This window comes from Pseudorca crassidens, chromosome 4 (assembly GCF_039906515.1).
Source record: "Pseudorca crassidens isolate mPseCra1 chromosome 4, mPseCra1.hap1, whole genome shotgun sequence".
Lineage (NCBI taxonomy): Eukaryota > Metazoa > Chordata > Mammalia > Artiodactyla > Delphinidae > Pseudorca > Pseudorca crassidens.
The window spans coordinates 75594710-75612105 of NC_090299.1; the positions used below are offsets into that span (position 1 = coordinate 75594710).

At 37.0% G+C, this 17396-nt stretch overlaps 1 protein-coding gene across 2 annotated transcripts in view; it reads left to right on the forward strand.

Moving 5' to 3' along the window:
• Positions 1 to 17396, forward strand: part of SPMAP2L (sperm microtubule associated protein 2 like) — a 60534-nt gene that overhangs the window by 16060 nt on the left and 27078 nt on the right. For both annotated transcript variants that reach the window (XM_067736127.1, XM_067736128.1), the window contains exons 2-5: positions 637 to 667; positions 11533 to 11598; positions 13730 to 13858; positions 17230 to 17367. In XM_067736127.1, the coding sequence (XP_067592228.1) occupies positions 637 to 667; positions 11533 to 11598; positions 13730 to 13858; positions 17230 to 17367 (364 nt within the window). The remainder of the gene's footprint in view (positions 1 to 636; positions 668 to 11532; positions 11599 to 13729; positions 13859 to 17229; positions 17368 to 17396) is intronic.

Sequence of the window (17396 nt, forward strand, 5' to 3'; positions counted from 1 at the left end):
AAGTCTTAACCACTGGACCACCAAGGAAGTCCCTGCATTGTTATCCTTTGTAAAAAAATTTTGCTCGTTTGATAGTTTTTAAAAATCTCATTTTTTATTTGCATTGTTTTGATTACAAGCAAGTTTGAACTTTTTCTTATGATTATTAGCCCTTTGTGTCTCCATAGATGAATTCCTCTTCTTTGTCCATTTAACTTTTGACACCTTCCTTAGTGTTTTCCTTATTCATCTATCCTTTTATACTCTTCAGTTATTAAGACTATAAAGCCTTTATCATTTTACCAAATATTTCTCCAAGTTTTTGTTCTAAGTTTTATTTTTTGACACACAGAAGTTTTGTTTTAAATATTTTAATCTGTATGTTTCCTCTGTATCTTCTGTCACCTTTAATGCAGATTAAAATCCAGTGATTAAGTAGGTATTCTCTTATTTTTGCTCTAATTCAATTTTTTTTAAATTTAATCTTTGATTTACCTGTGGTTTACTTTGATAAAGTAGTGTGATATATTTAATTTGGTCTTTCCCCTAAATAGTTACTTTTCCTAGCTCCTTTGTTTATTGATTTGTGATGGCTATTTTTATCATATATTTGATTCTTACTGAATCTAATTTTTGCTTTTACTTTTCTTTTTGCAGATCCTAGTCCCTGTGACTTTGTAAGGAAATGGTAAGACTATAGATATAGTACCATTTTCCCAGACTTTACTAGCTGAATGGGGCACTCAATCTGGGGCATTTGAGGTGAAAGCCTGTCTTGGGGGTTTTGAGAAGATTCCTATGCTTTCCCTTTGTCATAAGCCCTTTTCTCATGGTAATTCCTGTGGGAAAAAGGAAAGAAGAGAGGTGAAGTGATTAAAATGAAGATTTAGGAGAACTCTTCTTATATTCACTCAGTGCTTACTTGTTTGCTCAATGCTATGTGTGTCACATAATAGGGCTGAACCTTTAAGGGACTTGGGATTCTGCACTGACAATCTCATGTCATAGATTTTGTGAAGCTCCAAGTTAATGTATCCCAGTCTCCTCTTGCCTCTAATTCAAATTCAGTAGTTAATGAAATTTCAAGAAAGTGACCTCTATGAAAAAAAAATGTGTGTATGTGTGTACATACAGTGTATAAACTAGATGCCTCCTGAAAATAGATGCTTACTCTTGGTTTGGCTAAGATATACTTAGAAGAGGTAACAGAATAGAATCATTAAAGAGAAAATACCAAGGGTTCATATCAATGGCTCATATAGATGAGAAGTAAATAATATCAGATTTTATTTTATTTTATTTTATTTTTTTGCGTTACGTGGGCCTCTCACTGTTGTGGCCTCTCCCGTTGCGGAGCACAGGCTCCGGACGCGCAGGCTCAGCGGCCATGGCTCACGGGCCCAGCCGCTCCACGGCATGTGGGATCTTCCCAGAACGGGGCACGAACCCGTGTCCCCTGCATCAGCAGGCGGACTCTCGACCACTGTGCCACTAGGGAAGCCCAAGAGAGTGTTTTTAAAATGTCTTTGTTTTTACTGTTATACTACTTGTTGCTTTTGTTTTATTGCTTAATTTGGTTTGATTCTGTGAGAAAATTGTTCTATCTCCATTTTCTATCCCTGTCCCAGTCCTCTCAAACAATCTTGTTAAACAAATGTGCTGTACCTGATTGTTATAAAAGAAAATATTTTCTGAATATAAGCAAAATAGTCAAGTGTAAAAGAGCATTTTGACTGACAGAGAGAATTATTTGATTCAGACCTGAAATCATTTCCATAATTGTTGCTATATAAACATATATTTATTGCTCTGCACCTAAGGTAAGGATTTCCAAAACTTTCTTAGCTGTTGTCAAACTATAGGAGACTAATTATCAATGAAGACATGGAACAGCAAGGGAATCCTTATTAAAAAAAAAAATTTGCCTTCAAGAGTTAAAATCCTTCGACCACATTTTCTTGTTTCTGCACAGGATCACGACTAGACATTGTTAGGTAATATAATACCTGAGAGAGAAGGGAAGCCTGCCTTAAGATGAAGAGATGTAGGTTGCAGATGTAGCTATGGTGACATAATACACAATAAGTGAATGAAAAGGAGAGATATTAGTCAGACCTCCACATAGGATTAGCAGATGTTAATGAGATAATTTCCAATAGAAGTAACAATCCAATTTAAGTATCTATAGGAATAAACGAGGAAACTGTCAACTGTCTTGTGTAAAATGATACATTAAAAGAATATTGTTTAGCTGATGAAGAAAAGGTAGGGAGGGAAATCTTGGCTTGGAGGTGATGATGGGAGCCAGAAGCTGACTTGCTTGCAAAGATTAATATATAATAAAATGTTCTGTCTGCACTAAGGCTTGCTGTTTTCCTCTACCAAGCCACCTCCCCTGGAGTTGGCTCAGGCTGTCTCAGCAGGGCTCAAACAATACCTGCATGTCAAAACCATTGTTTTATTGAGTAAGGGTGTAGTTTTTTGGGGTTTTTTTTCCTTCTGGCAATGGACAGTGTCTTCATTGTTTCCTGACAGTAACATGTCTTAGGGATTGCATTGTATCAATTACATAGCAGATCTCAAACTTTCACCGCGAAAGGATCTTTTGGTTATCTCAATCCACCACCACGATTTCATGTTTGGAAATATTTTTTGTTGTTATTGTTCATTATATTTGTTAACTTTAAAAAAAATTAAGGACATGCAAAAGTACTAAACAGAGTCTTCTATCAGCGTGAAGTAATGTATGGAGTTGATATAGTTCAGAAACAAATTTGGTGTTTGGGGGAGCCTCAACAGCCTGTTAGTGGGTGGTGTCAGATTCCATTTGATTTTCTGAGATGTTCTAAAGGTTGTGGACTCCCATTATTGTCCTCATAGATCTCCTAAGGTTTGGGGAACTTTAGGCTGGGAACCCTTGAGGTAAGCATCAGAGTAGTCCTGAGGGACAAAATGCAGATAGGTTAGTTGCAATAGGAAAGGGGGTAGTTAGAAGAGTCCAGAATATGACACTGGGGGAAAAGGGTGTAGAAGCGGTATACTGTTCTTACTGCCTTCAAACCTGTATTTTACCTAGCAAACTCTTTGAGTGATAACACAGTTTAAACAATCTTAAATGTATTACTTTATCTGGTTTACTGATGGTTCCATGATTTTCCCTTATAAGATGCTTAAACTCAGTTTATATTTTAAACAATTAAATACCAATTCAATTAAATTAGCATTTACTGAGCATTTACTATTATACATGCAAGGTATCATACTAGGTGCTGTGAATGAGAAAGGAAAAAGGAACTAACATTTATTGAGTACTCACTCCATGGTTAGAATGCTAGGTACATAACCCTCCAAGATGGATATAGTTATTTTTATTTACAAATGAGGCTAACTGCACTGGCCTCCTGTTATTTTTCAGACATATAGGCATGCTTCTGCCCCAGGGTGTTTGCACTTGCTATCACTGCTTCAGTGGGATGATCTTTTCTTGAAAAGTTTATATACCTTATCCTTGTTCAAATATAAGCTGATCAGTGATGCCTTCTTTGACCACCCTATTTAAAATTGCAACCCCGTTCCCCTCTACATACTCCTCATCCCCTTACTGACTTTATTTTTCTTTGTAGCTCTTATTGACATCTTATATACTATGTATTTATTTTTTCATTATTGTCTTTCCGCCCTGACTTGAGGGCAAAGATTTTGTCTGTTTTGTTCCCCTATATACTCTCAGTCCTAGAACACTACTTGTTACATAGTAAGTGCTCAATAAATATTTGTTGAACAGATGAATGAAAACTGAGAGAATTAAGTAACTTGCTCCGGGATAAGAAAATAACACTTCATTTAAAAATAAGAAAACACAGAATATCCATTGTTGGTACTGGAATAATAATCTCTTACATGAGAAAAATGGTTGGATCAAATGTTCCATGTTTCTAAGATTGAGTGCTGCCACCATCACACTGGCCTCAGGGGAAATGTTCCATTGTTAATACTGTGGCCTGGGTGTGTGCCTAGAATCCTGACTCGCATTTCTCTGCTAGCACAGCTAAGGCAAGGCATTAAGGGGCAAATAAGTCATTACTAAAGGCTGAGGGACAACAAAAGTTGCTGAATTAAACAGAGAGTAACATGGAAATAGATAAACTGATTGAAAGATTTCAGCTTGATCTTCAGGATGGATGGCCCAGTTTTGTGACTGTACAACTTCGGGAGTTCCTGTTAATCCCCCCTTGCCTCCTCCCACTTTTTAAAAGGAAGACTTCATGTAAGGGTTTGCCCGAATCCTACCTGACACCAGGCAGGGCCAGAGCTTATTTTAACATAAAGAGTTTAGAGCCTATTAGAGAGCTCAGGCAAGTGTTAGGGAGAATGCTTTTCCTCTCACCTGCCTTTTTGTACATAGAAGCACTTTCCTTGAGTAATTCTGGCCTCTTTCCTTATCCCATAATTAGACCCCCCAGGGGGTAGAAGTGACATTTGTTTGATGGGATTGGGAGAGAGAACTGGTCACTTCTGGGTCCTCTCTCTTTGGGACCTGCTTATCTACACTGAATGATCTTTGTGATCTGCTTTCTGTCACATAGCAAACTTAGCCTCTGAAGGGGGAGGCTTGCAGCCTTGGGGGACAAGTTCAATACAGGGATGTCAGGGATCTGCAGGACTCTCTTCAATATCATCTTATCAATAACAGAGAAAGTATTTTTTTCCTACTTGTCTGACTTCTGTGCCTATTTTTCAGTTAGTTACTAATTGTGGTAGGCAAAAAGGGTTGTTATTTATTGGGTCCTTCAAACTCCAAGCAAGTACATAAATAATTATAACATGAGCTATAGTAAAATATGTGGTGTATTAGTCTGCATAGGATAGGCAATGCTGCAGTAACAAACAAGGTACAAAACTCTCAATGACTAGATGCAATAAAAGTTTATTTACCCCTCATGTCACGATCCAGTGTGAGTTAGCTGGCTGTGCTGTACAGAATATATAGTTTCTAGGGTCACTGCAACAGGAAAAGAGAGAGGGAGGAGGAGGACACTAGTTCTCTCTCTTTTATAAAAAAATTTTTATTGAAGTATAGTTGATTTACAATGTTGTGTTAGTTTCTGCTGTATAGCAAAGTGAATCACTTATACATATACACATATCAACTCTTTTTTTTTTTTAAGATTCTTTCCCCATATAGGTCATTACAGAGTATTGAGTAGAGTTCCCTGTGCTATACAGTAGGTTCTTATTAGTTATCTCTTTTATATATAGTAGTGTATATATGTCAATCCCAGTCTCCCAATTTATCCCTCCCCATCCCCCCCGCCAGGACACTAGTTCTTAAGTGCATTGTCCTGGAGTGATACCCAACACTTCTGCTGAATGTAGACATAACTGGTCACATGGCTTCAAACAACCGCAAAGGAGGCTGGGAAATGTAAAGGAACACATGGATACTTGGGGAGCACAAACTGTGTCTGCTATCAGTGGATTCAGAATAGTCAGGGAAGGTCCAAGGGAGCAGAGTAGGGCAGAACAGGGGATGAGCAGTACCCAGAGTATATTTTGCCTGTTTCATAGTTTTCTCAAAGCCAGATATTCTGTCTGAAATTTATCTATACAGAATCCAATGCCATCAAGCCATTTACAAAATTACTTAAATTACTTAATATGAAAATTGTGGGAGTTTGCCATTAAGTGTGCATTTTACCTGGGTTCTTCTGGAGACAATATGCTCTTGGTTATATTGTATATATATTATCTTTGTTTTATTATGTACTGTATTTTTATTTTATTTGTATTTTATTTTATTTTATTTTTATAAAATAAAATTTTTATTTTATTTTATTGAGTATTTTGGGTCCACAATATTTTTGAATACTTTGCACTTTTTAGCACTCTTCAAATCACATAAAATAGAGCATGTGGAAAGGAGGGCCTCTGGAGTGTGGAGTTGCAGACTTTGGAGAAGCTGCTGGCCTCACTGAATGATGGAACAACCTGCCAAAGGCACAGCTGAAGCAGCAGCTCAGATATAATTCTTTTTGAGGATGGTGCCTACATACTCTAGGACAAAGTATCTACTTTGAATCAAATAAATTGATGTGGTTCTGTGGCCCAATAAGAAGAATACAGTGGTGACCAGGCCCTCCCATCAGGAAACTTGCTCAAGCCTCTTAGATAGCCTCATCCACCAGAGAGCAGACAGCAGAAGTAAGAAGAACTACAATCCTGCAGGCTGTGGAACAAAAACCACATTCACAGAGAGATAGACAAGATAAAAAGGCAGAGGGCAATGTACCAGATGAAGGAACAATATAAAACCCCAGAAAAACAACTAAATGAAGTGGAGATAGGCAACCTTCCAGAAAAAGAATTCAGAATAATGAGAGTGAAGATGATCCAGGACCTCAGAAAAAGAATGGAGGCAAAGATCGAGAAGATGCAAGAAATGTTTAACAAAGACCTAGCAGAATTAAAGAACAAACAGAGATGAACAACACAATAACTGAAATGAAAAATACACTAGAAGGAATCAATAGCAGGATAACGGAGGCAGAAGAATGGATAAGTGACCTGGAAGACAGAATGGTGGAATTCACTGCCGTGGAACAGAATAAAGAAAAAAGAATGAAAAGAAATGAAGACAGCCTAGGAGACCTCTGGGACAACATTAAACGTAACAACATTCACATGATAGGGTCCCAGAAGGAGAAGCGAGAGAAAAAAGACACAAGAAAATATTTGAAGAGAGTATAGTAGAAAACGTCCCTAACGTGGGAAAGGAAATAGCCACCCAAGTCCAGGAAGCGCAGTGAGTCTGATACAGGATAAAGCCAAGGAGAAACACGCCAAGACACATAGTAATCAAAATGGCAAAAATTAAAGACATTATTGAAAGCAGCAAGGGAAAAACGACAAATAACATACAAGGGAACTCCCATAAGGTTAACAACTGGTTTCTCAGCAGAAACTCTACAAGCCAGAAGGGAGTGGCATGACATATTTAAAGTGAGGAAAGGGAACACCCTACAGCCAAGATTACTCTGCCCAACAAGGATCTCATTCAGATTGGAGGGAGAAATCAAAAGCTTTACAGACAAGCAAAAGCTAAGAGAATTCAGCACCACCAAACCAGCTCTACAACAAATGCTAAAGGAACTTCTGTAAGTGGGAAACACAAGAGAAGAAAAGGACCTACAAAAACAAATGCAAAACAATTTAAAAAATGGTAACAGGAACATACATATCAATAATTACCTTAAACATGAACGGATTAAATGCTCCAACCAAAAGACACAGGCTCACTGAATGGATACAAAAACAAGACTCATATATGCTGTCTACAAGAGACCCACTTCAGACCTAGGGACACATACAGACTGAAAGTGAGGGGATGGAAAAAGATATTCCATGCAAATGGAAATCAAAAGAAAGCTGGAGTAGCAATACTCATATCAGATAAAATAGACTTTAAAATAAAGAATGTTACAAGAGACAAGGAAGGACACCACGTAATCATCAAGGGATCAACCCAAGAAGAAGATATAACAATTATAAATATATATGCACCCAACGTAGGACCACCTCAATACATAAGGCAACAGCTAACAGCTATAAAAGAGGATATAGACAGTAACACAGTATAGTGGGGGACTTTAACACCTCACTTACACCAATGAACAGATCATCCAAACAGAAATACTAAGGAAACAGAAGCTTTAAATGACACAATAGACCAGATAGATTTAATTGATATTTATAGGAATTCCATCCAAAAACAGCAGATTACACTTTCTTCTCAAGTGCGCATGGAACATTCTCCAGGATAGATCACATCTTGGGTCACAAATCAAGTCTCAGTAAATTTAAGAAAATTGAAATCATATCAAGCATCTTTTCTGACCACAACGCTATGAGATTAGAAATGAATTACAGGGAAAAAAACGTAAAAAACACAAACACGTGGAGGCTAAGCAATACGTTACCAAATAACCAAGAGATCACTGAAGAAATCAAAGAGGAAGTAAAAAAATACCTAGAGACAAATTACAATGAAAACACGATGTTCCAAAACCTGTGCGATGCAGCAAAAGCAGTTGTAAGAGGGAAGTTTATAGCTATACAAGCCTACCTCAAGAAACAAGAAAAATCTCAAATAAACAATCTAACCTTACACCTAAAGGAACTAGAGAAAGAACACACAAAACCCAAAGTTAGTAGAATGAAAGAAATCATAAAGATCAGAGCAGAAATAAATGAAATAGAAACAAAGAAAACAATAGCAAAGATCAATAAAACTGAAAGCGGGTTCTTTGAGCAGATAAACAAAATTGATAAACCTTTAGCCAGACTGATCAAGAAGAAGGAGAGGACTCAAATCAATAAAATTAGAAATGAAAAAGGAGAAGTTACAACAGACACCGCAGAAATACAAAGCATCCTGAGAGACTACTACAGGTAACTCTATGCCAATAAAATGGACAACCTAGAAGAAATGGACAAATTCTTAGACAGGTATAACCTTCCAAGGCTGAACCAGGAAGAAATAGAAAATATGAACAGACCAATCACAAGTAATGAAATTGAAACTGTGATTAAAAATCTTCCAACAAACAAAAGTCCAGGACCAGATGGCTTCACAGGTGAATTCTATCAAACATTTAGAGAAGAGCTAACACCCATCCTTCTCAAACTCTTCCAAAAATTGCAGAGGAAGGAACACTCCCAATCTCATTCTATGAGGCCACCATCACCCTGATAGCAAAACCATACAAAGATACTACAAAAAAAGAGAATTACAGACCAGTATCACTCATGAATATAGATGCAAAAATCCTCAACAAAATACTAGCAAACAGAATCCAACAACACATGAAAAAGATTGTACACCATGATAAAGTGGGATTTATCCCAGGCATGCAAGGATTCTTCAATATACACAAATCAATCAATGTAATACACCATATTAACAAATTGAAGGATAAAAACCATATGGTCATCTTAATAGATGCAGAAAAAGCTTTTGACAAAATTCAACACCCATTTATGATAAAAACTCTCCAGAAAGTGGGCATAGAGGGAACCTACCTCAACATAATAAAGGCCATATATGACAAACCCACAGCAAACATCATTCTCAATGGTGAAAAACTGAAAGCATTTCCTCTAAGATCAGAACAAGACAAGGATGTCCACTCTCACCACTATTATTCAGCATAGTTTTGGAAGTCCTAGCCACAGCAGTCAGAGAAGAGAAAGAAATAAAAGGAATACAAGTTGGAAAAGAAGAAGTAAAACTGTCACTGTTTGCAGATTTTATTATACTATACATAGAGAATCCTAAAGATGCCACCAGAAAACTACTAGAGCTGATCAATGAATTTGGTGAAGTTGCAGGGTACAAAATTAATGCACAGAAATCTCTTGCATTCCTATACACTAATGATGAAAAATCTGAAAGGGATATGAAGGAAACACTCCCATTTACCACTGCAACAAAAAGAATAAAATACCTAGGAATAAACCTACCTAGGGAGACAAAAGACCTGTATGCAGAAAATTATAAGACACTGATGAAAGAAATTAAAGGTGATACAAACAGATGGAGAGATATACCATGTTCTTGGATTGGAGCAATCAATATTGTGAAAATGACTATACTACCCAAAGCAATCTGCAGATTCACTGCAATCTCTATGAAATTACCAATGGCATTTTTTACAGAACTGGAACAAAAAAATCTTAAAATTTTTATGGAGACACAAAAGACCCCAAATAGTCAAAGCAGTCTTGAGGGAAAAAAACGGAGCTGGAGGAATCAGACTCCCTGACTTCAGACTATACTACAAAGCTACAGTAATCAAGACAATATGGTACTGGCACAAAAACAAAGATATAGATCAATGGAACAGGATAGAAAGCCCAGAGATAAACCCATGCACCTGTGGTCAACTAATCTATGACAAAGGAGGCAAGGTTATACAATGGAGAAAAGACAGTCTCTTCAATAAGTGGTGGTGGGAAAACTGGACAGCTACATGTAGAAGAATGAAATTAGAACACTCCCAAACACCATACACAAAAGTAAACTCAAAATGGATTAGAGATCTAATTGTAAGATTGGACACTGTAAAACTCTTAGAGGAAAACATAGGAAGAATACTGGGGTTTTTTTGTTTTTTTTTTTTTTTGTGGTACACGGGCCTCTCACTGTTGTGGCCTCTCCCGTTGCAGAGCACAGGCTCCGGACACGCAGGCTCGGCGGCCATGGTTCACGGGCCCAACCACTCCACAGCATGTGGGATCCTCCCAGACCGGGGCACGAACCCATGTCCTCTGCATTGGCAGGCAGACTCTTAACCACTGCACCACCAGGGAAGCCCAGGAAGAGCACTCTTTGATGTAAATCATAGCAAGATCTTTTTTTGATCCCCCTTCTAGAGTAATGGAAATAAAAATAAACAAATGGGACCTACTGAAACTTAAAAGCTTTTGCACAGCAAAGGAAACTACAACGAAGACGAAAAGACAACCCTCAGAATGGCAGAAAATATTTGCAAATGAATCAACAGACAAAGGATTAATCTCGAAAATATATAAACAGCTCATGCAGCTCAATATTAAAAAAAAAAAAAAACCCAATCCCAAAATGGGCAGAAGAACTAGATAGACATTTCTCCAAAGAAGACATACAGATGGCCAAGAAGCACATGAAAAGCTGTTCAACATCACTAATTTTAGAGAAATGCAAATCAAAACTACAATGAGGTATCACCTCACACCAGTTAGAATGGGCATCATCAGAAAATCTACAAACAAATGCTGGAGAGGGTGTGGAGAAACGGGAACCCTCTTACACTGTTGGTGGGAATGTAAATTTATACAGCCACTATGGAGGACAATATGGAGGTTCCTTAAAAAACTAAAAATAGAGCTACCCTATGACCCAGCAATCCCACTACTGGGCATATACCCAGAGAAAGCCATGATTCAAAAAGAGTCATGCACCACAATGTTCATTGCAACACTATTTACAATAGCCAGGTCATGGAAGCAACCTAAATGCCCATCGACAGATGAATGGATAAAGAAGAGGTGGTACATACATACAATGGAATATTACTCAGCCATAAAAAGGAACAAAATTGGGTCATTTTTAGAGACGTGGATGAATCTAGAGAGTGTCATACAGAATGAAGTAAGTCCGAAAGAGAAAAACAAATGTCGTATATTAACGCATATATGTGGAACCTAGAAAAATGGTACAGATGAACTGACTTGCAGGGCAGAAATTGAGACACAGATGCAGAGAACAAACTTATGGACACCAAGGGGGGAAAGTGGCATTGATATTGGGATTGATACATATATACACTAATATGTATAAAATGGATAACTAATAAGAACCTGCTACATAAAAAAAAAGAAAATTAAAAAAAATCACATTAAATAAGACATTGGTTTTTCTTTCTTCCTCTAATGAGATTTGTTTGAGTAGGAGTCATCTAATGTAATCATATTTGTTAAACATTCTCTTTGAATTAATCAGCTGGTATTTGTTAGTTCTTTTTCTAGGAAGAGAATTCAAGATCTTTCTAGGCCTAAGAAACAATGGGGAGCCCCAGATAGGTAAGGCAATATTATGTAGTCTTGTGTGTGATGATGTATTCCTTACATTAAGTAGGTAAGTATTATTCTTACCTGTCCACTAACTGGATCCACTGAATCAATATTTTCACCTCAGTTGAGTCAACACATAGAAGGCAAACCCTAGGTCATTGATTCTCAAATTTGACTGCACACTGGAATCACCTGGAAAATTTTAAAACTGACTGATGCTTGAGTCCTGTTCCCAGAAATCCTGACTCATTTGGCCTAGGGTGCAGGATAGGCTTCAGGAGTGTTAAAAGCTCCCCAGATGATTCCAATATGCTGATGGCTAGTGAAAACACAGAGAGAAAAGCTCCCCAGATGATTCCAACCGCTGTTCCACACTCACGTGAAACACTTGTGTCTATCCTCCAAGTTCAACTTTGTTGCTTCTAACAGCTGGTCCTGCTGTCTCTAAGCCCCTGCCTAGAGCATATCTGTGTTCTAGATTTCCAGCAGGCTGGACCCACTGTCTTTCCACTTTTGGTCACAGGACTCCCCCTTTTCTTTTTTGGCTCCCGAGTGAAGCCTGATTTTTTTTTTTCTTTTTTCTGATCTCCTATTGCTTTTTTATTTTTTAAATTAATAGATTTTATTTTTTAAAGCAGTTTTAGATTTACAGAAAAACTCAACAGAAGTACAGAGAAGTACAGAGAAAGTGTCTATATTACCACCCACTAGTTTCCCCTGTTATTAACATTATTATCTTGCATTAATGTGATACACTTGTTACAATTAATGAATGAATATTGACACATTATTATTCCCAAAAGTCTGTGGTTTACATTAGGGTTCACTTTTTGTGTTGTACAGTTCTATGGGTCTTGACAAATGCATAATGTCATATATTCATTACTACGTTATTATACAGAATAGTTTCAGTGCCCTAAAAATTACTTGTGCTCCACTTATAGATCCCTTCCCTCTCTCCGTCTTCTTCAGACCCCTGGTGACCACTGATCTTTTAACTATATCTATAGTTTTACATTTTCCAGAATGCCATATAATGTTGGAATTGTACAATGTGTTAATTTTTCAGACAGGCTTCTTTCACTTAGAAATATGCATTTAGGGTTCCTCCATGGCTTTCATTTCAGTAGCAATTTCTTTTTAGCATTGAGTAATATTCTGTAGTCTGGATGTACCATAGTTTATCTGTTCACCTGCTGAAGGACATGTTGGTTGGTTCTGATTTTTGGCAGTTTTGAATAAAGTTGCTATAAATATTCATATGCAGGTTTTGTGTAGATACAAGTTTTCACCTCATTTGGGTAAATACCTAGGAGTGCAATTACTGGATCATATGGTAAGAATATGATCTTAGCTTTGTCAGAAACTACGAAACTGTCTTCCAGAGTGTGTCTGCACCATTCCCACCAGCAATGAATGAAAGTTCCTGTTGCTCCACACTGTCATCAGTGGTTTATATTTTAGCCCTTCTAATAGGTGTGTAGTGCTATCTTATTATTTTAATTTGCAATTCCATAATGACATGATGATGAGCGTATTACATATGCTTATTTGCCATCTGTATATTGTCTTTTGTAAAGTGTCTATTCAGATCTTTTGCCCACTGATCGGGTTGTTTTCTTATTGTTGAATTTTAAGAGTTCTTTGTATATTTTGAATACCAGTATTTTATCAGATGATATAGACTGAATGTTTATGTCCCCTTAAAATTTATATGTTGAAATCCCAACCCCCAGTGTGATGGTATTTGGAGGTGGGGCCTTTGGGAGTTGATTAGGTCTGACCACCTGGTACAGTGCTTTACCCAAACTGGGAGCACAGTGTAGATAAGTGGCATGCCCATTTTTTGCTGACCTGACTATAAATTACAGTGTTAATTACATGTTGGCAGAAATAGAACTATCTCTAATAGGTTCATTTTTGGTCAGCATCTTTTAAGACAGTAGATAAAACAGTCTTGTTCTTGTTTTAACTTCCATAAGTAGTTTATTCAGCTTCTGATGTCTGGAAACTGTAAAATTTTGTAATAGAGATAGTTCTTGAAGTGAAGTAAAATTAGTAGAGAAGACATCAAGAGCCATTTCTAAGATGCCAATTAGCAGTGAATTTCTTACCATTATATTTTTCTGCTTTTTAACAGAAAACTGTTTTGGGGAAATCAAGATCCTATTCGCCCTGTTTCCCGGAATGCTTTGAAGGCTCAACTGACCAAAAGACTTGAGAACCTTGCCCAGCCTAAGGAAGTCTCCCACGAATATGTACCTAACAGGTTAGTATTTGTGTGTTATCAGGAACACAAAATTTATTGGGGATTAGGGATTCTATATCTGTTTCCAATCTGATGCTACAGTAAAACTTTTCCAGAGCAACATCTAATAGTTAGCTGTTGCAGACTTGTATTATATTTTATAGTGTCTTGGCTTATCACAATTTTGATTTTTTAATAAAATAAGGTAGTATGCAAGGATACGTACCATATATAACACTGTTGTGGGTGAACTTATTTGTGCATGAAACTGTGAATTTTGTATACCACCCATGGGCGTGGTTACCATAAGTTAATTAGGGCATCTAAAGGTAATAATGTTAAGACTTTTGACGCCCATTGCAAATTTGTTTTTGGTGCATGTTTGTTGAATGACTGGACTTTCTGCTGGTTGGCTCTTTGAGGAAAGATGGTGAGGTGTAGGGAAGATGGGTACAGGCAGTGAGGGAGTTTAAAGTAAAGAAAAAAGTGAAGATGCTATTATTTATCTGAAATTTGGTTTCCATGATAATTGAGGTAGCCATTTCTCTCCTCTTTCAATATACAACTTTAGTCAAAAGTCAGCAAACTTCTTCTGGAAGGGGCCAGTTATAAAGTTGGCCATTAAATATCTGCAGCAACTACCCAACTCTGGGAAAGCAGCTACAGACATATGTAAACCGAGAATGCCTGTGTTCCAATAAAATTTTAGAATTTTTGCATCAGTGTTCATGAGGGATATTGGTCTGTAGTTTTCTTGTAATATCTTTGTTTTTTGTAATGTCTTTGTTTATGGCAATGCTGTCCTCATAGAATCAATCGGAAAATGTATAGAATTGGTATTTATTACTTCTTCTCTGTGGGCTCCAATTACACATTAGGCTGCTTGGATTTGTCCTACAGCTCATTGAATCTGTTCTCTTTCCCTCTCTTTCTGTTTTATTTCTCTCTGTGTTTTCACTAGCCATTTTCTCTGTAGTATATAATATACTATTAATCCTATCCAGGGTAATTTTTATTTCATGTGTCATAGTTTTTATCACTAGAAGTTCAGTTTGGGTATTTTTTATATCTTATCTCTACTTGCTCAATTTTTTAATCTCCTTGCCTACTAATTCTATACTATGTCATTTGTGGGTCTGTTTCTAGGGATTGATTTTTCTCATTATTGGTAATAATTTGCTGCTTTTATATGTTTGCTGCTTTTTTTATATGTGGGAAATGCTTATGCTATAATATTAAGTGAAAAAAATTAAATAGAAAACTGTATTATGATATGATCCTCTTTTTATTTTTAATAATGTTTATTCATCAAACATGTCATGATCTTTACCATCTCAAGACCTTATTCATATTTCTCCCTCTGCCTGCAATGCTTACAATGACTAAGACTTTCTGGTCCTTAAGTCTCAGCATAGGTCTCAGCTTTTCGGAGGGACTTTCCTGACTGCTCTTCTCCACATAACATTCCACCTCCTCACAAACCTACTCGGAAAGCCTCTATCTCTGTTGCATAGCCAATGCCCTTCATAGCACTTATCACAACTATCTACCGAATTTTTGCTATTCTCCTCCCAACATAGAGAAGAAGCTCCAAGAAAGTAGTGATTTTGTGTCTGTCTTACTTTCTGCTCTCTCCTTAGTGCCTAACAGTGCCTGGTGCTCAATAAGTATTGAGTGTATGAGTCAGGAAATATTTTTCCAAAGTATTGTTGTCTCTGAATGGCAGGATAATATATGCTTTTTGTTTTTCTCTCTTAAACTTTTCGTGCTCTTACAAAGTTTCTATAATGAATATTTATCTCTTTTACAATGAGAAAAATGCAGAGTACTCTATATTAAAATAATATTTGAGTACCTGCTACATTGATGGAATGGTGAGACTTGGGTGTGTAAATGACTACAAGACAGGAGAAGCACCTAAAGGCAGCAGCTATACATTCTATTAATATACAGTATCTATAAGCAGAAAAGATATGTACACATGAAACTTAGAATTAATATACAAGTTAGTTAATAAAATTTTATTTGAATAGTGCTTTGTAACTTAATTAAATGACTTATATTCTCTTATTTAATCTTCATAACCACCATAAGATGTATTATTTTCTCCATCTTCTAGAATGCTCGTGTACTTCTGGTTGTTGGCAGAGTAAGGCATAAGTATTATGGTTTGGTGTTAGCCACTCCCACCTCAGAGAATGTTGAATAATTGAGTTATGTCTCTGGTGTCCTCCCATCTTTCTTCTTCTTCTTTTTTTTGTTTGTTTGTTTTATTTGCTTCTTGGACTTCTACCCTTTGCCCTACTCTCCAAGAGCATCTTTCTTTTGTGCTGCTCACTCCTTCCTTCCACCCACTGTGCCCTCCTTTCTTGGGTCTGATCTCTTCCAAATGCCCCCCTGTTCAAAATCACCTCTTCCTTCTCTGTCTCCAATTCCCAAACTGAACTCCCAGTTCCTGCAAAAGGCAAATCCCAGGTAAGTGCTGGAGGTTCTCTGCCTGTCAGAGCTTGGCTGTGTATGTGGGTGGCAGTGGCTGAGTCAGCTCTGTCAGGCAGTAGAGCCAGGGCTGCATAGTCTCAAGCCCCTTAAAAGCAGATGTGTGATGGTATAGATGGGTCTCAAGTCTGAGTGGTCAAAAGCAAGGGAAATACAGGCTTAAACCCAGACCAAGGCTTATATTAGCAACCAGCAGACAGAAGCCTGGGCAGATGAACGCAGAGCCATATCTATGAATGTCCTAAAGGAGCAGAGGTCCTTTGGAAAATAATAGAAGCAGGAGTGGGACTACGATCTAAATTAACGCCAGGTTAAAGTAGTCAATATCACTTCTTTTTCCACTAATGATAATATTTTGATAAAGGAAAGATTGAAGGGCAGGAGTGATAAGAAGAACAATATTATTATCTTAAATAAAATCTTAATAAACAGAGCCTGATAATGATTAAATAATCTACAAACCATGATCAAGTAGCATTTATTCCTAAGCTCAGAGGTCTTTAACATAAAGAAAAGCATCATGTAATTTATCCTATTAACTAAAAATTTAGTAAAAATATTTAAATTGTCTATATAGATGCTAAAGAAAATATTTTATTTAAAAAGCAGCAAATTTTCTCTTCATCAGGGTAATTTTTGGTCTATTTAGAAAATGAACTTCATTTATTACAGAAAATTGTCTGTTTTAGAATAGGATATTAGAAGACAGCTGAAAACTTGATGGCTTATAACTGTTTCTAATTTCTCCCTATGTAGAAAATAGCTCAGCAGCGAAGGGATAAACTGTCATACCCACTCCCCTAGAGCTGGGGGATGGGGGTCAGTGTTGGAAATTACTATGGTAATTTGAATTCATGTCTGTTTCGTTCACTTCTTTTCTCTTTTACAACTTGCAGGGTTCAGTATTATTACAGCTGCGGTAGAGAGTCTGTAATCTGGGAGATCCCTTCTCCTGCACTGCTTGGCCAACCTTCCAAAAGGATCCAGAAGCTGGCACAGCCCAACAGATTCAAGAAAGGGTATCTAATAAATAGGTAAAGTACCTTGAGAATCTCCATAAATT